The 25228-nt window shown below is 44.8% G+C and overlaps 1 protein-coding gene across 5 annotated transcripts in view; it reads right to left on the reverse strand.

Moving 5' to 3' along the window:
• The window catches only part of Aldh-III (Aldehyde dehydrogenase type III), a 224632-nt gene that overhangs the window by 109985 nt on the left and 89419 nt on the right, over positions 1-25228 (reverse strand). For all 5 annotated transcript variants that reach the window (XR_011508491.1, XM_070525383.1, XM_070525379.1 and 2 more), the window contains 2 exons: positions 12749-13106; positions 6122-6192 (listed from right to left, as the gene is read on the reverse strand). Coding sequence is in view for 4 of the 5 variants with exons in the window: in XM_070525383.1 (XP_070381484.1) it covers positions 6122-6192; positions 12749-13106 (429 nt within the window). In the remaining variant the exon portion in view is untranslated. The remainder of the gene's footprint in view (positions 1-6121; positions 6193-12748; positions 13107-25228) is intronic.

The following is a 25228-nucleotide window of genomic DNA, read 5'->3' on the forward strand; positions in this document are numbered from 1 at the left end:
GACGGCTCTTATATGCCCACCTTAAAGAACGCCGGGCTGGGTGAAATAACCGTGTATCGTCGCTGTTTCAGCCTGTGTTAAAAAGCAGCACGTAGAAGCCCCGATCGAAATTTTACGGGACGCATATTTTCAGAAAAATGTTTATTGTAGCTCTACAGCTAAACCACTTTAGTTGCATGGTATTGCTACAAGCAGACAGCGCATGCCAAACCCCTCATACCTTGACACATTACAGGCGACTGCAGACTATGCAGCATATAAATTCTTTCCGAGCACTCGATCGCATTCCTAAAAATTTCGAGCGTGATACTGCATAGTTACAGTGGGCGCTTTGCTTTCACTTACATTTTATGTGCAATATTATTTCCATGAATTACCGAAAAAGGCTTCATATGTTTCGTGTACGTCTCAAAAGAACAGTCAAAACCGTGTGCGGCATGAGGTGAAGGCGATTTACCGACGTGGCTGCGCCAGTTTCAACGGAGTGATTCCGCAGTCCTTTATATGTTCTGTACACCTAATGGAACCTACTTACGAGCATGTTTTCAAGCAGTGTAATCACCCCATGTAGCACAGGTAGAGAAATAAATTGATGGACCAGCTGCTTTATGTAACCACGAAGAAGGTAAATACAGTCCCGGGCAGAACATCATGATGAGACTTTATTTCTCAGGTTTGCAAATAAGTAAGAAGGGCACAAAGCACTTTCCCATCGCACAGCCGCATAAAGCTGATCAAATTACTAACACACAAAGCAAATACGACTGTCTCGTAGCGATCAAGGTGTCCGCAGAAGAGAGCAGGCGCTGGCAGGCGTGCGGGCACCAGCGGGAAACAAAGTGGATGGATGGATGGAAGGAAGGAGCGTCCCCTTTGAAACGGGGTGATGGTAGTTGCCACCATGCTCAGCTTTTTATTTTGCCTTTTATTTTTGTTTACCTGTGCTGTGTGTTATTAAAATTCGCGATTTTCTTTAAATACGTCTTCCTACCCTTTTAACCTTATGTCACCTCTCTGCTTTTGAGCCACCAATCCTCCAGTCGTCTTTAGCTAATTTCCACCACATATTTATTTACATGACTATTGTTATCTCTGAACCCTAGGCCCCCAGGGAGCGTTACTGTGGCCGCATCGACATCGGGATTGATACCATCACATTTTAGTATGAGGTGTTCCATTGTTTCTACATATTTACCACACACAGTACATTCGTCGTCTTCTTCGTTAAATTTCTGTTTATAGCTCCGCGTTCTAAGACATCCTGATCTAGCTTCAAAGAGTAGGGCACTGCCTCTTGAGTTATCATAAACCGCTTCCTTCCTGATCAGCTGTTTCCAGTATCGATATAGTTCCCCACTATGCTTCTTTTCCATTGAATTTATCCAATTTTTACCATCCGCATTTTTAACCTGTCGTTTAATGCTCTGTCTTTCTTTGTCCTCGTGTCTGGCATACTTACCGGTTAGCTTCCTAGTTCTTTTCCGCCATTGTGAGTCAACGCTCTTTCTGTATAGGTATTTAAACACCTTAGCTGCCCACCTGTTATCATCCAATTTCCTCAGGCGTTTTTCGTATACGATTTTACTCTGAGCTTCCCGTGCTTCGAACGATGTCCAGCCCAATATCACCCTGTACTGCTTCGTTTGTGGTTTTCCCGTGGGCACCTAGTGCTAATCTTCCCACAGCTCTCTCATTTACTTCTAGTCTCAACTAAACGTCTGCCCTCAAACACAGGACCCAATCCCCATTAGTAAGCCCCGGCACCATTACTCCCTTACAAATACCTCTCAGTACCTCATACCTATGGTACCCCCACAATGCCCCATGTTTCATTATCCCGGCATCTCTTCACCCTTTTGCTATGAGACACTGTTCGTGCTTTTCTATGTACATCTGCCCTTTGTTTATCCATACCCCGAGATATTTGTATTCGGCCACTCGGGGCATTTCACGGCCTTGTATTGTAAGCTTCTGATCAGTTGTATCGTTGAAAAACATCCCACCAGACTTAGCTGCACTAAAACTGAAACCTAAACTGTCTCCTTCGTCTCCACAGTAATTAACCAGAGTTTGCAAATCTTCCTGGCTATCTGCTAACAGTACAACATTGTCCGCATATATTAAACCCGGCAGTCGTTGCTCAACAACCTTTCCGCCTAATCTGTACAACAGATTATACCCTAGACTGCTTCGTTGTAACCTTCTTTCCATACTTATCATATAAAGCGTAAACAGCAGCGGTGATAGAGGACAACCTTGCCTTAATCCTTTGTGTACCTCGACAGTTGTCGTACTCTTAATTCCTTCCCATGCTATTTCAACTTTATTTTCTCGATATATTTCCTGTAAAAAATCAATTACCTCATGACCCATACCTTCATCTTTTAATATGTTCCACAGGAGTTCCCTGTTCTCGTTGTCGTATGCACCACTTATGTCCAGGAAGGCTAAATCCACAGGTCTATTTTCCGCCTTAGCTATTTCTATGCACTCGGTAAGCACGAACAGGCTATCATCTAAGCGCCTGCCACTTCTGAACCCATTCTGAAGTTATCCGAGTATTCTATTACTTTTTACCCATGAGTGCATTTTTAATTTCACTGCCTGCATCGCCAGCCTATATATAACTGATGTTATCGTAATTGGTCAGAAGGATTTTATGTTCTTCTTATCACCTTTCCCTTTATAAATCAAATTCATTTTACTCTATCTCCAGCTGTGCGGAATGTGCTTATTTGTTGCGACTGCCTCCAATGTTTTTATCAGCGTTTCCTTGCTTCTTGGGCCAAGTTCATTAACTTGATTGGAATTTTGTCTATACCACTGGCAGGCGTGCGGGCACCAGCGGGAAGCAAAGCGGGCACTAGTCTCGCGCGCCCCCTCTCGTCAGGCCAAGTTACCAGAACGCCGCTCGCGCCTTTCCACAAAGCGCTGACAGCGCTCCGTTCTCTCACCTAGCCTATCTTCCACCGTGGTCAGGGCCTCTCCTGAGTTTCCTTCCTCTGTGAGTCGACCCGTCCAACAAGCCATGCGGTGACCGTAATCACAGTGATGATAGTGAGATAATTTTTCACGAATGGCCACCTAGTGGCGGCCTCTCAAACCAATGCCTCCTTTACTAGATGCTAGCCGCGTTGCTCGCTTTCCCATTGCCGCGGCGGTTCCCTTAGTTGAAGTTAGTTCAGCATAAATTCTGTGAGGCGGCGCTCGTTGCCTTTTCAACTTCCGGCGGATGTGGCAGCGGCAGCCGAATGCTCCGCGGGCGCTTTATATGCGCGGGCGTCTGTTAGCGAGCGTTATCGCGAGCCTCCGAGATGGCAACAGACGCCATGGTAATCTCGAAGGCCGCAGCACGTATCTAGGTTGCAGACGTCCGCCACAAGTGGCGCTCGTTGCCTTTTTGCGGAGGAGAGAAAAGGGAGAGGGCCAGGAACCGAGTTTACGGACAACGTGGCTGGCATCTAGTAAAGGAGGCATTGCTCAAACTGGCGTGCGGCTTCTTGCAGCCAGTTTCATAGCCAAGCCCGGTCAAAACTCGTCAAAAGCCAAAATGGCGGTTGGAGCGCATTGCCTAATTTAGCCCAGGCGGGTTCGGGTTGCGAAGCTTCAATGCGGGAACGTTTTCACAGCTACTACGTAACAGCGGGGTTCCTTATACATTGGATCCTATGGAAGCTATGCCGGGACCGGATGAAAACGACGTAGCAGCCGGGAAAACGCAGCAGTGAGGAACGTAACAGCGGGATTCTACTGTACATACTACTTAAGGTGGCTATCTGAGCATAAAAGAAGCCTGCCAATACATGCAAAATTGCAGCGCGCGGCCAGTCGTGCGGCAATTTTGCAGGCGACTGGCGACCTCGCGGCGCCTACGGGCGACAGTGTGCGCTGGAGAAATGCAGCTGCATGCACAGAGCACTGTTGCTCTGCGTGTGGTGCCGAGTTACACAAGATCTAGCAAGAGTGATCGTACCTTGGAAAGCAATTGACCGTGAACATGGCAGTGCTGCCACTGTTGATCGATGCATGCGGCACACTTTGCAATGTCGGGAAGGCCGTTCTGTATCCTCAAGCAAGCTTGCCAAAGTAGGTTAACGAAATTTTGACAGTAAAGTTTCGTTCTGCAATGCATTACCTATCTGTGCTGTCTCATTTCGCAACAACAGAATTCTCGCAATCGAGAATTTTTTCGCGTTCCCCACCGGTTTTGTCATTGCGAGGTTCAACTGTAGTCTATATAACAAAGTAATGGATATAACAAAGTAATTTCAGCATCCCCTTCAACTTTGTTATAACAAGGTTTGAGTGTACTACTATAACTTTCATGAGATCTCACGTAACTATCGAACTTTTGCAAAGTGGCACAACACGACAAATGCTGGTGACCAATATGTCGAAGCATCCGATGCAGAGTGACGCGAAGTCTCGTGCAAGTGATAGTACCACATTTACTTGTTAGTAACGCGAGTTCTTTTTCGCGACTTTCATTGCATAAACTCCACCCTCACGTTACATTCGAATAACACCAAAATTTAGGATTTTAAAACAAATATTCTAAGACCACGGTTTTTAGCATTTTGTTGGCAACTGTACCTTCACGTCTCAATCTAATCCACAGAAAAGTCTACCAAAGTCAAAGCTTATCGGTTCGAATTGACACCATTTTCGCTGTGCTTGCGACTGGTGTCACAGTTAAAGGTGCCGCCGTGCCCTGCGGCTTTCACACTTCGACTTGGATCATTCACGACGTGATGGTGACGCAGTGCATTTGGTATGATGTCCGCTTCGAGAGACAAGCATTGTTAATGGCCGAGGAGAGTTGGAGAGCTCCGCTGCAGTTTGGCAGCTTGACGTCAACTAGTCAAAGATTCATGGATGGTGAACCAGTGGAAGCCCTCTTTAACTATGAGGCCAGCCGAAAGGGCTTGATCTGTGGACCTCGTAGGAGCTCGGTACTGCCTTCTGCGCCTGAATGAAATGGTTGTGCGATCTTTTAAGAAGTGATTAATTTCAAATGAGCTTCATGCCACAGAAAATGACCTGATTCTCGGGCGATCAATTTCGGAGATAGTTTATTTTCATGAGACTTGGCGTACGACCAGCGGCACTTTTGGGCATTATTCGAAGACAGCGAGCATGGCATAGTGCCAGACACAGTTGCTGGGGATGGGCTCGGCACCGAGTCAAGTTAATTTCCCGAAAGTGATTGCCCGAGAATACCACCCAAGCTCACTCGTCCTCAGACGCCGATGCAATGAGGATGACCGGCACTACTCGTAGAAGCAAAGTGTGCTGCTCACACAGAAAGGAGACGGCACTTTGGCACTGCAAGTCTTGCGCTGGTTCCGCCATTGCCAGTCAACTTGCTGCGTCAGTGACTAGCAGTAGAACTCGTTTCAAAACTGTGAGCCCTTGAATAAAGGTACTGTTTCTTTATCTGTTCATCTCATGAAACATTTGCAGTTTTATTTTTATTTCACGTGACTGGAAAGCCTACCTTCAAGTTATAATCGCTGTTGCATTACATTTGAGTAAATACATTATCTCCGAGAGTGATCGTAGTCAAGCCCAAAATGAACACACAGCAACCTTTAACAAAACGTGCTCTGCCGTCATCTTGTAATAGCAATGACACTGCGTCTGACAGCTCTGACGGTAGGCTGTTGTCAATGCCGCAAACGCAGTTTTGGTTTCGTAACTGATTGTAACACACTGGCTATTTCAGACTAATTTTTTTCAGGAATATGCTATGCGTTAGGTTCATGCAAATACAGTAAAAGTTTTCCCATATGTCTCAACGTTCCTGCAATTCAAGATTGATAACATCTATACAGTTAGGAAAACAGGAAGCCCACAAGTTTAAAAAAGTATGTATTGCTCAGCAATGACATGCTCAACGTATAGCAACATACATCCAACAAAATTACAGCAGAAAAAAACAGATTACAGGCCTAAAGATATACTTTACTAAACAATATTTGCTTATTACCCTACCATATAGCTATGACCAAACTCTTCAAAGAACGTCACAACTTTACCATGTTTGGCGAGCTCTACAGCAACTCAACGGGAAAAAAAAGGAAAAAAGTGTGCGTGTGTGTTAGGGACGTAATCCACCAACCTCTCATTGATGAACTCAATTGCTTCGTCTGCACTGTTCACCCTCAGGATTGGCAGCACTGGACCAAAGATCTGCATGGCATAACAAAAGCATTAGACTAGACAATTCTTTACTGTGTCCATAAACAGCATCCTTGTCCAGAAGTTAGCACTCTGGTATTCCTTCAATTATATCTTAAATCCACAAAGCAAAGAAGCGAATACATCAACACATGCAAGTCTACCCACATTAGTACTAGATTTTTGAGCTGTTGGTGTCATCAACAAGAACTTCTACTCCCAACAAAGGGTCATTAAGACACAGCTCTATTACGTAAAACATTTTGTGGCGTCGTAATGGCTGCACAGATATATTAAAAGGATACTGAATAAAGATATGAAATTTCACTTTTTTTTTGTAATGGTACTTTTCCTTTGTTCTTCGTGCTTGGACTTTGTAAAGTTTGCAGTATTTCATAAAAAAATTTAGGAAATGAACGCATCGGATTGCACCTACAAGAGACGATTATTCCAAAACACTGTAATCATATCACATAGAACAGATCACTAAATAGCGAGGTTTACAAGTGCACGCCAACACACGTGCCTGCCCATGGCAGCAGGATACAGATGCAGACAGTCAGCCTTGGCACAGCTCGGCTGACGAATGCATGCACAGAGCAGTGCTTTGTGATCGCACAGAGCGAAAGAGGCGAAGGAATGATGGGTAAGGCAGGGAGGACCGGAGTATCCAGTGTGCACTATAAAAAGGGGAGGGCAAAAAATTATGCAGGGGCCGTATTCTGTAGCAGTTCACTTTGGAACCGGTTCGGTCAGGCTGTTACGTCTGGATTACGTCACTTGGAGAAAGAGTGGAACGGGGCGGCCTGAGGGGAACCAATCAACGAGTGGCGGTCTGCCGGAAGATCATGTCATCATTTATGTTTGTACTTGGGGGATTGTATAGCAATTGAAGGATGTTGCTGGTTTGATAAAAAAACATTGGTTTGTATAGAACACTTGCAAATATAATTTTCAGTAATAAATGTGAGCTTGCGGTGCAGACGGCTACTGGGAGTTGTAATTTTATTTGTGTTGTTTTCTTATTTAGTCGCTAGGTGGTAGGCCATACTTTATGCAAACAACTTGCCTCGCTTTGTTTACTTTTTGGACTTGTTCGCGCGCCGAAACCGAAACGATGTCGTTGCACAAGGACAGGTGGCTGGGTCGTCATGTTTCAGCGAGGCAGCGCGAAATACTCGTTTCTTTTGTTGAGGAGCCCCCCTACCTAGCAAAGGCGTCATGTGTGTTGGGCCAGCACAGCTGACAGCGGCTTTCTGTAGCGCCGTGAATGGGAATCTAAGCCATCCTTTTTCTCTGCCCACAATCGTAATGGCCTTGGCGACAGCTGTAATCATCCGGTTGACCGAAGGCTGCGACAGAGCAATCGCTTCTTCATTCCCAACGCACTGTTGAAAGCTCTCGGTGGCAAAAAACCACAGTGTGCACAGCACTTTCATCATAGTGTCGACACCACGAAATCTTTGAGGTCCGAAATGTTCTTCCAGCTCATTGCAAAGACGTCGCACTATGTTTTTGGAGAGCCTAAAATGCCTTCGAAACTCTTCTTCGGCCATGCCGAACGCGTCGCGTCGTTGCCTCTCGTCGCGTTGTTGTCTTTCGGCGCTCGCCAGCAGCACAACCTAGCACAACCAAAGGAGCCGCCATTGCCGTCTTTGTCTCGTCTCGTCTAGGTGCCGGCTCATCAGCTGGCACGAGACTAGCCGGTAGCCACGGTTGCCCTAGCAACCGTCAACATCATGCTCGCCACCGCGCGCGACCCTCGAGCGAACCACTTCTCCGCGGTTCCTCTCGTAGCAAGGAACCGGTTCCTTTCCAGAATTGACAACCTGTGTGACGTCAACAAAATTTGTCATCCCGCCCACCAGGGATGACGACAACGAAGCGCCAACCAATGGTAACAGCCAGACCGAACCGGTTCCAAAGCGAACCGCTACAGAATACGGCCCCAGATCCCATGCACTGTGGGAATCAACGTTATGCGAAGAATTTCGCAGGCAGCTGGCTATACAGCAGACTTGCTATACAGCATCCAGAGGGCATCGTGCACATGCGCATTGGTGAGGTCCAAAAGAGTTACCTAATTGCATCTCTTTTCTTCTCTGCCACGCTCCTTCCATGCATATGCGTGCTCTGAACCACCCCTCCAACACGATGTGCCAGTGGCGGCGGCAGCAGCAGTGGCAAAGTCAAAGGAAAAGCTTTAAAAAGTCATTCAGAAGTGTCACCTGGCTTCCAGAGCATGGCTCGAGTCACAAATCCAATTGAAGCTTCACAAAAACGCGCAACGAAGAAGCTTGTGTGTGGGCTTCTACTGCGCGAGCAGCACAGGTAGCAAGAAAGGACTAATTTACATAAAGAGCAGAGATAAGCAGCTCCAGTATGCCGAGGGCATGCATGGCGCTTTGAGCGGCTGCAGTCCGGAGACCACAAGGATCATGCGCATTGATTCTAGCAGGTGCTTCAACATTTTTTCAACGCTTTCCTTGTCATGTTTTGGGGCTCCTTGCTTGCCTATAGGATTGTCGTCATCTAAAGATATTTGTTTTTACTTCTTGACAAAGATATGATTAAGTAAAGCAACTGCACTCATCCGTCCACGTCCTTGTTCCCTTCTTTGTCATCTTTTTGCCAGTATGAAACTCAGTGTACCGTAATCATGAAGGATATAATGTCTTTCGACCATATAAGCAAGGGTGCTGGATCTAGATGGACTACGCTTTACAAGCCCATGCCATGTGTCCTGAAACATTGTATGCCACAATATTAGTGCAAAAAGAGACTGAGCATCATTGCATGTCATTCACCACCGTCTGTACCGCTTCATACAGGGAAGGGAGGGGGGGGGGGGGGAGGAGACACTAGTGAGCAGGCGATGCGATGGTTGGCAATGCCAGTTGCAAAAGAGTGAGCGCAGCAGCATCACTAGAAACTGCTAGAGCCATCTTGGAGGACTCGGCAGCAGTGTTTGGTAGCATTGACGTCACACTCTGTGTTTTGTGACAAGGCTGCTGGTGCAGTAGTATACAAAAAAAAATAATTAAATTTAGTATCTTCCAACAATTTATTTGCAAAAACAGTGCTGTATTTAGGATGCAGTGTTTTCCCACCGAGATATTTAATTCAAATGAAAGCACCCCAGGTTTCCTTTGAACTAAAAATCTCAGTGGAAAAATTTTTATTCACTATCTCTTTAACCAAAACTGATTCAACAATATCTTGTGAGATAACAAGACAGTGCAAATGCTTGTGCAGTGGAACCTCGTTAAAACATACCTGGCAGGAATGTGGCATAGCTACACACTAAACGGTAGTAGGCACTAACTGCCATGTACAAATCTGAGTCTTCCAACAAGCACCTATGAAGAAATAAATGCCACGCTACAGTAAAATGCTCCCTAAAATACATGCTGCTAAGTTTCTTCTTTCATTTTTCCAATGCCCTGAAAAAATCCGGCTCTCTGGCACAACCATGTAATATAACACAGAGGTAATAGATGACGGTGGCAATACAAAAGGAGTATTTCGAAAATTTGACCGGGACCACAGTGGCTGGCATGGCAGCTGTTAAGCTTTCCCCGATGCATAAGTGCATGTTTGCACACTGAACTGCTGCTCCGCAAAATCAGCACCATTTCACCGAAATGTACTCGCAGTCTGGTGTGATGTGTGTGCACCACATCACTGTGCCAAGACAACTGTTGGGAGTGGAATTTTCGGGCGACCAGAGATAGTTTCCCTCTCGTGAGATTTCGCGTGATTCTGCACCAGACTTGTCCACACATGTACAGACAGCGCTTCTGGCACTGTGCCAAGTTTGCTATTTACATAAAGTGCCAAGGGCGCTGTTGGCCGAATACTTCAACGAGCCCAATGCTGGGAAGGAAAAAAAACTATTACCACAAAAGAAATGAGCATGAAACGAGAACGCAGGCTGGCGCCACTATTTTTTTTCTTTCTCGGCCATGAAGCAACTTGCCCAACAAAACATTTTGCTAATCCAGTGCTGATGCCTCGCGAAAGAAAAACTATTTTCAAAAGCAAATGAATTAAACAAGAAGCTGAAAAAAAAAAGAAGCCAAAACACACTGATGCATTTGGCAGTATATTCCCAATTCTAACATGCCCCTGAATCAAGTGTGCACCCACTTTCTGTGTGTCCAAAGTAAAAAACTAATGTTGAAATGCCATTAAAGCTTCTAAAGAAAATAGAAATCTAACATGCACTCGATGCTTCAGCAAGAAATGTGGGCAAGGTATATTGTGCAGTGACAGCTGGTTTCCTGAAGTCAGCTTTCCCCCAATACAGTAGTGTTATGTGGTATACGTACGAACACCATTAAGACGATTTTACAATTACAAGAGAGCCAAAGAATAAAGCTTGTTAAAAAGGAAACTGAAACGGCCAAATACTTCAATGAGCCTAGTGCTGGGAAAGAAAAAAGAACTATTACCACAAAATAAATGAGCATGAAATGAGAACGCAGACTGGTGCTACTAATTTTTCCTTTTCGGCCATGAAGCAACTTGCCCAACAAAACGTTTTACTAATCCAGTGCTGATGTCTCACGAAAGAGAAACTCTTTCCGAAAGCGAACGAACACGTGTGTGTTGTGGGGTCCTGACCTGTGCTCTTGGGACAAAGGAACGACAACACAGTAGTGCAAACAATCACAAGGGCATTTATTGCACCTTTCATAGACCAATGCCTGATAGCCGAGTTGTTATCCACAAAACATGCCGATGGGCGCGCGACAAATCGCGGAAGAACGACTCACCGCGACCGGTGTGGGGATGCGCGACTCTCACGCGTCCCCTGATATGTTGTTTTCCCGCATGGCTCCCGTCTCCTGTGATCCGGCTTCGCCGCGTGGCCTGGTGCCCACGGCGGTCGGTGTGGTTGAAGCGCAGTATGGCGCAGTGAAGCGCAGTAACCTAACAGCGGGGTTACTTGGGCGCGGAAAAGAGAAGGCTCTTCCTCTTTGGCTCGAGGTCGGCAAGCAGCGCGGACGTACTGCACGTGCGCCGATTGTCGACTGCACATTACCAACCAGCCCGAGCAGCTACTCTATTACACCCTAGAAAGGTCCCAGGTTCGATCCCTGGAATTTTTAATGCAATAGCGTTGAGGGCTCCATGTCATAGAAATCCAGTGTCGGCGGAGTTGTTCACGAGTGAATATTTCCGCATATATTAAGGTATGTATATGCAGTCCCTTGCTATATGACATGCAGTACATGCAGGTTATATTGCCACAACATTCCGTCACTAAAGTTGCTCATAACTTCTCTTATATTCTTGACTAAGTAACTTCCCCTATGTTGTCCTTGGTCTGTTTGTTACCTTTTCATGATATGATTAATAAAAATCGTGTCCCTCGGTTAACCCTGTTTCTTCTCGTTCTTGACAGTTATTCCTTGGAATTTTGAGAATGACCGCCCACAAACAAATGTCATGAAACAAAGCACCGAATGTGCACGCCTTTTATGTTAAAGATTCTTAGACCTAAATATTAAATGTGCAAAACAACAACAGGAAATTGAAAATGAAGGAATTTTTTTGCCATGGCTGTGCGCTACCTCTAGAATCAGCCCACGCAAGAGGCCACATTTCTACCAGAAAGCTCACCTCTGTGCATAGCGTTTGCTGCCAGCATTTCCAAATAAACATTACAGTTACATTAGCTGCCACGAAAAGTGAGAAGATTTCAATGCTATCGCGTTCCACTCTTAAAGGCAAAGCTTAGGCACCCTCCAAGTTTTTCTTGACCTGCGTAGCTCTCATTCCAAGAAACCTATATGGCTTTCCGTTGTAGCTTCATGCTACAGTCAGATGGATGACAATTTTCCTTTTCACAAACCTTGCAGGCTTCTGCAGAACTGACTTGCTGCAAAAATTTGCTCAGTTGTAGCAGGCCCTCATTCCGCTGTGAAGCAAAGCTGGCATGCATGCACTAGCACTGCAAAACTCGTGGTTAATCTCTACCTTTATTGCTAAAATAGGCTGGTATACCTCATAAGGTTGCGCCTGCCATCAAATATGGTATTTTCATTGGCCCCCCAAAGAAAGTGCTTCAGAGTCGTGAGCAGAATCTCTGGAGTTTAAAATAATCAATACTCTCAGAATGTGCTCTTTACCTGTAATGTGTAAAATGCACAATGACAAGTCTGTTTTTGTTGCGCTTGAACCAGCCTATTCGGTGTGCACTTTCAATTCCTGTTGGTTTTACTGACCCATCCAAATATTGGAGACAAGTACTGCTTCAGTCAATGGCAAGTCCTTCATGTTAACAACTGTAACACAATAAAATTGGGCTGTCTTGCCAGTGCTTGACATAATTTATGAATAGCTTTTTTTAATATGGCAATTGAGGACAGAATTTTGGTGCAGGTAAGCCAAGTTAGGGTGGTGCACGAGAGCCTAAAAACTCAGCAGAGTAACTGAGCTACATGAATTTGCAACTTGTGCAGTCAACTAAGTCATTTTCTTTGACTCGGGTCACTAAGAAAAAATTCCCCAACCAATTTCGGAATTTCGCCAACTTTTCTCTAGATTGCTAGACACCCACCTCCTCCTGCATGACAGGGTCAGTGACCTTGACCTCGGTGACCAGGGTAGGTGCCACGTACTTGCTGTCCACGTCCACGTCCCCGCCAAATGCGATGGGCAGTCCCTCCAGCAGCTTAGCTATCCTTCGGCAGTGGTTGGTGTTGACAATGCGACCCAGGTCGGTACTATCCTTGGGATGCTCCGAGTAGAACTCCGTGATGACCTTCTTGCACGTGTCCACAAACTGGGCATACACGGCTGTGTGGCAGAGCACGTAGTCGGGTGCTATGCATGTCTGGCCCGCATTGACATACTTGCCCCACATGAGGCGGCGACAGGCCACCTCCAGGTTCACAGCAGCATCCACATACACAGGGCTGCACCACAATAACACACAACAGCACCTTTCGACACAACACTACGGGCAGAGTGTTCAACAGAAATTTTTCTCATTGCAGTTTCCATTTCGGTACACCGAAAATGGCTAAGTTCCGATTTAAATCTGGAGTGAAAAATATAAGGGTTCAAACTGGTTCTAGTTCATTTGCATAACCAAAGAATATGTAATTAGAGGAAATCAGCACAAATGTATTTTGTACAAGAACTTAATGCTGCTGCTGACCTGCACTGAAATAATACACCTGTTGTTCGGGCCGTACATAGTTACAAAAGAGTTATGCAAATCCAACAACAAATGCTGGAATCTATGTGAAGCAAGTGTTGTGATCGTAGATGGCACTGCATTTATGGAGCAATCAGGAGGCATGAAGTTGCCCACCTAGATAAGGCATCATGGTACACGGCGTGACAGTTCAGTTTGGCCAGCCGAGGAGGCTGGGCACTCTCTAATAAACATATTTATTAAACAATAAGAGTTGGTGACAAGGGTGGGATGAGGGTGAGCAGCGTGGCTGCCCAGCGCTGCTTGCGGGTGAACATCCTGGTGGTGGTGATGATGATTTACTGGCATCCCCTTTGAAAGGGGGCAGTGACAAATAGTCGCCTAGCCTGCTTGATTTAATTAGGTATGATACAGATGTTTTATACCTAGCATTCTGTATACATCTAACTTTTTTTTCTTAAAAATATACATTGTACCACTAGCTACAAGTGTACAAGATCCGGCCGTATCAATTTCTTGCCTGCTTTTTTTTTTTTTTTTTCAACACTACTCTAAACATCTCTTGCTTATCTTGACTGCCGACCGGTTCATGCTTCTATCCACTTTAAACCTAAGCACCTCTGGAAGGTGCACGTCACCTACAGTTCTCGCTGCGTGAATCCCTTTGTATTCCATTAGGATTTGCCGAGTGGTCTCCGGATTTTTGCTGCACCATGCACATGCATTTCCGAATATTTGCTCCCGCGTGTTTTTGTCCTTATAGGCAATTTGCTCGCGCCTCAAATAGCAAGGCACTGACCTTGAGTTATCGTACAGATTTTCCCTTCCAAGTTCTTTCTTGTAAATCTCCATGGTCCTTTTTGTTTCCATTCTTTGCATCCAATTAGCTGTCTCTGTATCTCTCACTTACTTTCTGATGACTCATGGTTTTCTATTTACAGTTTCAATTACCTTGTACTTGGGTACCAACTTTCTTGACCTCTTCCTCCATTCTGTGTCCACGCTTTTCATGTACAGATACTTGAGCACTTTCATCATCATCATCAGCCTAGTTACGCCCACTGCAGGGCAAAGGCCTCTCCCATACTTCTCCAACTACCCCGGTCATGTACTAAGTGTGGCCATGTTGTCCCTGCAAATGTCTTAATGTCATCCGCCCACCCAACTTTCTGCCGCCCCCTGCTACGCTTCCCTTCCCTTGGAATCGAGTCCATAACCCTTAATGACCATCGGTTATCTTCCCTCCTCATTACATGTCTGGCCCATGCCCATTTCTTTTTCTTGATTTCAACTAAGATGTCATTTATCCACGTTTGTTTCTGCTCTTTTCTTATCCCTTAACATTACACCGATCATTCTTCTTTCCAAAGCTCGTTGCGTCGTCCTCAATTTCAGCAGAACCCTTTTCGTAAGCCTCCAGGTTTCTGCCCCATATGTGAGTACTGGTAACACACAGCTGTTATACACTTTCCTTTTGAGAGATAGTGGCAACCTGCTGTTCATGATTTGAGAATGCCTGCCAAACGCACCCCAGCCCATTCTTATTCTTCTGGTTATTTCAGTCTCATGATCCGGATCCGTGGTCCCTACCTGCCCTAAGTAGATGTATTCCCTTACCACTTCCAGTGCCTCGCTACCTATCGTAAACTGCTGTTCTCTTCCGAGACTGTTAAACATTACTTTAGTTTTCTGCAGATTAATTTTCAGACCCACCCTTCTGCTTTGCCTCTCCAGGTCAGTGAGCATGCATTGCAATTGGTCTCCTGAGTTACTAAGCAAGGCAATATCATCAGCGAATCGCAAGTTGCTAAGGTATTCTCCATCAACTTTTATCCCCCATTCTTCCCACTCCAGGTCTCTGAATACCTCCTGTAAACACGCGGTGAATAGCATTGGAGAGATCGTATCTCCCTGTCTGACGCCTTTCTTTATTGGGATTTTGTTGCTTTCTTTGTGGAGGACTACAGTGGCTGTCGAGCCGCTATAGATATCTTCCAGTATTTTTACATATGGCTCATCTACACCCTGATTCCGTAATGCCTCCATGACTGCTGAGGTTTCGACTGAATCAAACGCTTTCTCGTAATCAATGAAAGCTATATATAAGGGTTGGTTACATTCTGCACATTTTTCTATCACCTGACTGATAGTGTGAATATGGTCTATTGTTGAGAAGCCTTTACGGAATCCTGCCTGGTCCTTTGGTTACTTTAGCTGCCTAATAATTTTCATCCATTTTCCTGAGTCTTTCTTACAAACCAATTTTGCCCTGTCCTTCTCCGACTTCAAAAGAGGCCCAACCCAAGTCACCCTGTATTGCCTCATCCATGGTTTTACCATGGGCTCCCAAAGCCAAGCAGCCTACTGATCTTTGGTTAGCTTCCCACCCCAACAAGATATTCGATTTTAAGCACTGAATGGCATTTGTGAAAGTTGGTACTGGCAAAATTACTCCTTTCCAGATTCCATGCACCACTTCACACTTATTATGGCCCCAAAGTGCTATGCATTTTATTATTGCAGCATTCCGCTTCCTCTTTACTTTCAAATTCTTGTGTGTTCAATGGGGCTGGTTGGTCCATCTTCAGAATAAAAACAGGAGCAACGCAACACAGGATAAGCGAGTAAGAGCACAAAACAAAGCGCTGCCAGACAGAGCGCTCTGTCCTGTGCTCTTTACTCGCTCGTCCTGTGTTGCGCTGTTTCTGTTTTTATTTCAAATTCTCTTGATGGGTGCTTGAGTAAGCCTTTCCTTTGTTTATATATACGCCGAGAAATTTGTATTGCTTGACTATAGGTATGATTTGCTGTCGAATTGACACCATCTCATATCTTCATTAAAGATCATCACTCCCGATTTCTCCTAGATTTGTCACTGCGTTGCCACAAATATTCGCAAGTCTCTCTGAATCTCTTTTGTTGTCTGCTAGTAGCCCTATGTCATGTGCATACATCAGTATAGGGAGCGTCCGTTGCACCATTTGTCCATTATGCATGTAGGATAAATCAAACCCTAATTCACTGTTTTCCAGTCGTCTTTCTATGCCCTTAACATAAAGCGTGGACATCTTTGTTTCAGTCCTTGGTGAATTCCCACCACTTCATTACCTTTTCAACCATCCCAAACAACTTGTACACAGTTGTCTCTATCTCCCTCAGCGGCTCTACGAAATTGTCCTCCATGCTTTCGTGCTCAAGAATATCCCCTAACCATTCCCTTTCTACATTGTCACAGGCTCCTTTAATATCTAGAAATGCTATTGACAAAGGTCTACTCCGACCTTTAGCAGGGAAGAAGTTTGGGCGTGTTGGTAGTTCAGTCGTAAACTGGGATACATAGCGCAAAAAATGACACAAGGACAAAGCACGAACATGGGATGAACGCTCGTCCCGTGTTCCTGCTTCGTCCTTGTGTCATTTTTTGCGCTATGTATCCCAGTCTATTCTGAGCTACTGAAATCTGTATGCACTGAGTTAAGTAGAGTAACTAGTTGGGCTTGTCGGCTGAACATGCTGGAAGGCTACAGCGAAGGAACTGAAGGAGACAAAGGGGGCACACAAAGTACACAGACACAGCATTGACTCAACAAAAATGTTTATTTTGCCAGTGCACAGCTAGTTTTAAAGCGAACACTTGGAAAAAAAAAAAAGCAAGAAGATCACTCATGCGCACAGAACCTGTGCGTACCGCTATTGCAACCTGGCATTTGAATCAAGGTAGGCTAGCTCTTTTTCACACAAGGCTATCACGGAACAACTGATACAGTTATTTCCTGCACATGAAATTGCGGCAGCCTCGATAATTTCTCTAATAATAATATTTGGGGTTTCACGTGCCAAAACCACTTTCTGATTATGAGGCACGCCGTAGTGGAGGACTCCGGAAATTTTGACGACCTGGGGTTCTTTAACGTGCACCTAAATCTAAGCACACAGGTGTTTTCGCATTTCGCCCCTATCGAAATGCGGCCGCCGTGGCCGGGATTCGATCCCGCGACCTCGTGCTCAGCAGCCCAACACCATAGCCACTGAGCAACCAGGGCGGGTAGATAATTTCTCTAGTAAGGCTTGATTTTCTCCTAGATACAATCTTGCATTTGTTGGAGGCAGGTTTTTACCCACAGTCGTGACAGTGCACACCTAGATGACCTTGAATAGTGTTAACGTTGGTGTGGTGTCCCCTAAGCCAATCGTTAATGCATAGGCCGGTTTGCCCGATGGAGACTACTACATGAGATAGGTACCTCATATACGTCATCCTGGACATACTGTGCGAAGCGCTGTCTGTGATTAGTTTTACACTAGGCCTTCTCTTGGAAAACAGCACAAGTTTGCTTACTCAGTGACACCAGTTTTTTAGGCACGGAAAAAAACATTAACATTTGCACTCCGGCCAACCTTCTTAAGGTTATGCGAGATTCCATGAAAATAGGAACTAACTGCCTTCTTTGCAGTGTCACGACTTTGTCCTTCTGTGAGCTGTGCCCGTGGGTGACCAGCTCTTTTACCTTTCTTAAGTAGGGCTTCCGCGGCACTATCCTGCGAACATAAGGCATACCCAGCTGCGCTGAGATGGGATACCTGCGACCAAAAGCTTTTTCTTCTGTCTTGTGTCCACAGGATTTCTTCAAGGCATTTGAAAGGTAAGAGACAACAATACAGCTCTTCACGAGTTTAGAGTGTGCAGACCCAAATGGAAGTAAAGGCTTGTTCACCCCTGGCTCAAACGTCAAGCACACATGCGTCAAATTGAAGGCACAGGTCTAAAAACCAAATTTTATTCTCTTCAGAAAGCTCATGTGTCAAAGTTAGGGGACTTAAAAAATCTATAAAAACATCAAGCACACTTTCCACGGCTACAGTGAATTCACCGTTATTTGGAACATCAAGAACTAAGCAATCGTCAATGTATCTAAAAATATTAACAATGTTTAAACCATGCAACTGTATGTTAAGATTCCTATCACATTTGGCTAAAAATAGGTCGCTGAGTACAGGTGGTATCGAGGAACCAATACCGATACGCTCCTTCTGCAAGTAAGTTCCTTTGTCCTACGTGGCATAGGTAAACGTCAAGTACACATTCAGTTCCGAAAAGCCACCGAATGACGCAAGTATCAGTGCCGGTGACTGGTCGCTATGTGCCATTATCTCTGAGAAGGGGACATGGCAGAAAGTGGTTGCTTTGGTTTTATAGGAAAAACTTAACCTGCTAACAATTGACGACTCTGTTCTGATGAAAGACTACTGACATCATAGCGTATATTTCAAGAAACGACAAGGGTCTTAATGCCTGCTCTATTGACATCAAATACTTGTGCTACTCTTTGCCACACAATATGCTGCTACAATGCGTTGAGGACTGTATTGACCACTACGGCCCAGTTGCATTCCAGAATGTTTCTGCTGTTTCAGTGAGTGGCCTCCTTGAGCTGCCTGGATTCTACTTAAGATCAACGTTTGCCACATGGAAGAAACACATTTGCATTCGAAAAAGTGGTGACTGGATTGGTTCATACATAACACAAACCTTAAGCGACATTTTTCTTGCATCCCATGACCGACTTCTTGCTAGCTGCCATGACAAAACAGTGGTTCTAAAGGTTTTCTGGTTTGTGGATGACTTTTTGTTAATGTTTGTTTGTGAAAGTCAAGGTTTCAAGCCTGCTGTTTCCGATGTACTTTGCCGATTCAACCAGTCTTTGTCGCCGCATGCCTTGATGCATGAACTACCGGTGGATGCCTCCTTTAGGTTTTTAGGTTTGCAACTTAGTATCTCTAGAGATTACCTGTGCTGGATGACTGGAGGACATTCCAAGCTGATTAAATGGGGCATTGCAAATCTTTGCTTCACAAATGTCCTAAATAAGTCCTGCTGCCACTCTTTAAAGGAGTGGCAGCAGACCTGGGCAACACCAGGCCTGGCCATTATGAGCCGACAAGCGCAGAGCATACAATGTGGGATAACGATCATGTCTGCAAAGTATTACACCACTACGGACAGCGGAAAGATCCGAAATTTCAGACCGACTGCTATTTTCCCTTCTCCTCGCGGCCGCGGCACTCCAAGCTGGAGGATGACGTACATATGCCAGTGCATCTATGTACCTCAAAAATTATTCACGGCAACATCTGTTATTCGTGTAATCTGTTGCTTCAATTGATGAATTAAAGTTTAGAGAAATAATAAACATACAAATCGAATGTCTGCATGTTTTTGTTTTACATCACACTGCAGCAAGAGAGATGCACTTCTGTTTCGTCTGCTTGTTCTCACATCGTGCAGTCGCGTGTGCAGTCATCAAACTGTCATTTTCTACTGTGTTCCAGTGCACAACCATGCTCTGCGATCCGGTTGTGTCTGCCTCATTGTTCGTTTAGCACTGCCTTCACGTGCCCTCGTGAGCTGCGCAAAACTACACAATCACAACAGCTTGCGTGCGACACCATCAGCGGAAGTGCGCCACGCTGCACAAAGCGAGGAGAGAAAAAAAAACGAAGCCCGGGCATGTGACGTCTGCAACATGCGTTTGTCGAGCTGCAGGGAAGGAATGTCACTTGCGGAGGATAGACGGGGCAAGTGGAGAGAGTGTCTCGCTTGGCAGTGGAGGTCGCCTCCTGAAGTCATGGGTTCGCGGCACTGAAATATCTCCATCTCAGCTATTAATAAACCGAGCTGAAAAATTTCGGTGGCAGAACGCTCCCTGCATATGTCACACCTGACATATGCTGGGTGCCCGAGTTTCTGTTAGTTTCGGTAGAAGAAAAGATATTAAAGAAAATCAAGCTGAGAGACAAAGCACCAGCAGACTATGCTGCCACAAACAACAAGTGCCGGTGCCCCCTTACTTGCGCAAGGTACCCGCAGCTTGAAGAAAATAGGCAATAAAGTAGATGTTAAAGTTTTCTTTTCTGCTCTGGAAAATTATCACTGCTCTGCAAGCGTGTGAATGCTCATGCCACACAACGAAATATTTGCACTACTAAGCATAGAAGGCTTTTTGGATCATGCACACTGAGTGTGGTTTACATGATTCCCTCGACTCGTGGAAAAAGTATGTTAGCCAAATGGGCAGATGTTTAAATGAGAGATTGAAAAAGCATTTTTACGATGTTTGCACAGCCGTTCAAGGTCATCTTGGCATTCCCTATAGAGACTGCCCTTGTGTGCCTGAATTTGAAAAATGCGTCGTAATCTCCAAACACCGAGAACAGCTTACAAATGAAATCATAGATGTGGACAAGATACAGCCGCTGGGTGACCTTTGCATCAGTATGCTATCTATTGCAGCGGTGCAGGGTGCAGCGGTGGTGTAGAGGTAGAACACCCGCCTCGCGTGCAAGACGTCTGTGGTTCGAATCCCGGTGCCGCGCAATTTTTTACCGGATTAAAAAAAAATCCACGTGTTGATAAAATTGCATAAACAGGCCTGGATTGTGGCCTGATCCCGGTGACCAGAACCGGCAACGCACTCCCTCACCAGAGCAGGATTGGCCACCCTGGTGCAGTACTTGGCCACAACCTCCTATATGAACACAACAATCAAACCCCGGCCCTCAGTCCCCAGCAGCTGCAAAGCAACTGACCACGGCGGCGGTGAGACCTGCGACGCAGCAGAGGGTGCTAAGAATCCCTGGCTCTGGACAGGCCGCCATTGGAATGTGAACGTGGCAATGCTTAACGCTAGAATGTTAGCCAGTGAGGCGAGTCTAGCAGGGCTATTGGAGGAATTAGAGGGCAGCAAGTGGGATATAATAGGGCTCAGTGAAGTTAGGAGGCCAAAAGAAGTACATACAGTGCTAAAAAGCGGGCATGTCCTGTGCTACCGGGGCTTAGTGGAGAGACGAGAGCTAGAAGGCGGATTACTCATTAATAAGAATATAGCTAGGTAACATACAGGAATTCTATAACATTAACGAGAGGGTGGCAGGTCTTGTTGTTAAACTTAATAAGAGGTACAAAATGAAGGTTCTACAGGTCTACGCCCCTACATCCAGTCAAGATGACCAGGAGGTCGAAAGCTTCAATGAAGACGTGGAATCGGCGATGGGTAGAGTGAAAACAAAATACACTGTACTGATGGGCGACTTCAATGCCAAGGTAGGCAAGAAGCAGGCTGGAGACAAGGCAGTAGGGCAATATGGCATAGGCACTAGAAATAGCAGGGGAGAGTTATTTGTAGAGTTTGCGGAACAGAATAATATGCGGATAATTAAAACCTTCTTCCGCAAGCGGGATAGCCGAAAGTGGACGTGGAGGAGCCCGAACGGCGAGACTAGAAATGAAATAGACTTCATACTCTGTGCTAACCCTGGCTTCATACAAGATGCGTGCTCAGCAAGGTGCGCTGCAGTGACCATAGGATGGTAAGAACTCGAATTAGCCTAGACCTGAGGAGGGAACGGAAGAAACTGGTACATAAGAAGCCGATCAATGAGTTAGCGGTAAGAGGGAAAATAGAGGAATTCCAGATCAAGCTACAGAACAGGTATTCGGCTTTACCTCAGGAAGAGGACCTTAGTGTTGAAGTAATGAACGACAATCTTGTGGGCATCATTAAGGAGTGTGCAATAGAAGTCGATGGTAACTCCGTTAGACAGGATACTAGTAAGCTATCGCAGGAGACGAAAGATCTGATCAAGAAACACCAATGTACGAAAGCCTCTAACCCTACAGCTAGAATAGAACTGGCAGAACTTTCGAAGTTAATCAACAAGCGTAAGACAGCTGACGTAAGGAAGTATAATATGGATATAATTGAACATGCTCTCAGGAACGGAGGAAGCCTAAAAGCAGTGAAGAAGAAACTAGCAATAGGCAAGATTCAGATGTATGCGCTGACAAAGCTGGCAATATCATTACTAGTATGGATGGGATCGTTCAAGTGGCTGAGGAGTTCTATAGAGATTTATACAGCACCAGTGTACCACTGGTGCTGGACGATAATGGAAGAGAGAATAGTCTAGAGGAATTTGAAATCCCACAAGTAACGCCGGAAGAAGTAAAGAAAGCCTTGGGAGCTATGCAAAGGGGGAAGGCAGCTAGGGAGGACCAGGTAACAGCAGATTTGTTGAAGGATGGTGGGCAGATTGTTCTAGAGAAACTGGCCACTCTGTATACGCAATGCCTCATGACTTCGAGCCTACCGGAATCTTGGAAAAACGCTAACATAATCCTAATCCATAAGAAAGGGGACGCCAAAGACTTAAAAATTACAGACCGATCAGCTTACTGTCCGTTGCCTACAAAGTATTTACTAAGGTAATTGCAAATAGAATCAGGAACACCTTAGACTTCAGTCAACCAAAGGACCAGGCAGGATTCCGTAAAGGCTATTCAACAATAGACCATATTCACACTATCAATCAGGTGATAGAGAAATGTGCGGAATATAACCAACCATTATATATAGCTTTCATTGATTACGAGAAAGCGTTTGATTCAGTCAAAACCTCAGCAGTCATGGAGGCATTGCGGAATCAGGGTATAGACAAGCCGTACGTAAAAATACTGAACGATATCTATAGCGGCTCCACAGCCACCGTAGTCCTCCATAAAGAAAGCAACAAAATCGCAATAAAGAAAGGCGTCAGGCAGGGAGATACGATCTCTCCAATGCTATTCACAGCGTGTTTATAGGAGGTATTGAGAGACCTGGATTGGGAAGAATTCGGGATAAAAGTTAATGGAGAATACCTTAGTAACTTGCGATTCGCTGATGATATTGCCTTGCGTAGCAACTCAGGGGACCAACTGCAATGCATGCTCACTGACCTGGAGAGGCAAAGCCGAAGGGTGCGTCTAAAAATTAATCTGCAGAAAACTAAAGTAATGTTTAACAGTCTCGGAAGAGAACAGCAGTTTACGATAGGTAGTGAGGCACTGGAAGTGGTAAGGGAATACATCTACTTAGGACAGGTAGTGACTGCGGATACGGATCATGAGACTGAAATAATCAGAAGAATAAGAATGGGCTGGGGTGCGTTTGACAGGCATTCTCAGATCATGAACAGCAGGTTGCCATTATCCCTCAAGAGAAAAGTATATAACAGCTGTGTCTTACCAGCACTCACGTATGGAGCAGAAACCTGGAGGTTTACGAAAAGGGTTCTACTTAAACTGAGGACGATGCAATGAGCTATGGAAAGAAGAATGATAGGTGTAACGTTAAGGGATAAGAAAAGAGCAGATTGGGGGAGGGAACAAACGCGAGTTTCTGATATCTTAGTTGAAATCAAGAAAAAGAAATGGGCATGGGCTGGACATGTAATTAATATTAATATATTAATGATATTAATGATTAATTATTAATGATATTAATATTAATTATATTTCTTCTAATGTTGATCCGCCTGTAAAAAGTAAGGTATTTGCCGATGATTGGTTAATTTACACGCGTGTAACCTGCACGGAAGATCAGATTAAACTAAACAGCTGCCTGCAATCATTAAACTCGTGGTACCAAAGTTGGGGCATGGTAACTAATTTTTAAAAATCTACATACACTCACGTAAGTAAAAAACAGAACTTTATCAGATTTGAATATAATATAGAAGAAAATGCCTTGGTTGAGGTACAGAGTTTCCGATATTTAGGGGTGACAGTGACAGTGACTGTTCGAAGGCTTACCAAAAGCTCTGCTTCCTTAGGAGAAAGCTTCCAGATGCGACTAAAGAAATTAAATTGGTCGCCTACAAAACGTTTATATGAACAGTTCTGGAATATGCAAATGCTGTGTGGAGCCCTCACCAAAAATTCTTAAAACAGAAGGTGGAAAGAATTCAGCGGATTGCAGCACACTTTATATGCTGCAAGTATCACCGTACTGACTCGGTTACAGAGATGATACAGCAGTGTGAATTAGAAACGCTGCAAATGAGAAGAATAAAACATCGACTCAAACTTTTTTTCCAGATAATGCAAGGGGCATTAAAAATCAAGAACATTATGTGAAAGCGCCTCTAAAACGTGGTTCACGAAAAAACCACAGCAAAGTACTACAACCTATATTAACACACGTACGGATGTATATTGGCATTCCTTTTTTCCTGATGTAATTGAACTGCCAAGTGACGTTGTGAAGAGTGTGAACGTGCAACAATTTGAGCTGGGTGTCGATATGTTTTTGAGAAATGGTGTACAAATTTTGAATTCTGATTATGATTGCGCATTGAAGAGTTTATGAAATGTATATGTTCTTCTTCCCTCCCTGTAACGACCCTCAGTGGAGGGTTAACAGTATGACCAAATAAATAAATAAATAAAATAATGAGGAGGGAAGATAACCGATGGTCATTAAGGGTTACGGACTGGATTCCAAGGGAAGGGAAGCGTAGCAGAGGGCGACAGAAAGTTAGGTGGGCGGATGAGATTAAGAAGTTTGCAGGGACAACATGGCCACAATTAGTACATGACCGGGGTAATTGGAGAAGTATGGGAGAGGTCTTTGCCCTGCAGTGGGCGTAATCAGACTGATGATGATGATGATGCTATCTATTGCCCCCACCAAAAACGAAATCGAGTATCTGCCTGTGATGCGATAGGGGTTCATGAGATGTGCAACATCATACAAACGCTTTTATTACTTTATACTCATGTCTAAAGTATATAATTCTGCTGATTTCACAAATAAAGCTTAGCTTAAGTCAACACCTGTGTTGTGCCCTTTTTTCTGTCCTCGTCTTTTGCGCTGTGCAGACGTGTCGATATTCAATCACCAACTCGCGTAAGCTTCTACTTTATCAAGCTATAAAAAAGCTGGTCTGCAGTGTGAGACACACCTAATGTGGATGATGATGATGATATGTGTGGTTTTAAGGCTCAGAGGCCAATGATAACCAAAGGGCAGCAAAACGAGTGTGGTTGAAGTAAAGAAA

This window comes from Dermacentor albipictus, chromosome 9 (genome assembly GCF_038994185.2).
Source record: "Dermacentor albipictus isolate Rhodes 1998 colony chromosome 9, USDA_Dalb.pri_finalv2, whole genome shotgun sequence".
Lineage (NCBI taxonomy): Eukaryota > Metazoa > Arthropoda > Arachnida > Ixodida > Ixodidae > Dermacentor > Dermacentor albipictus.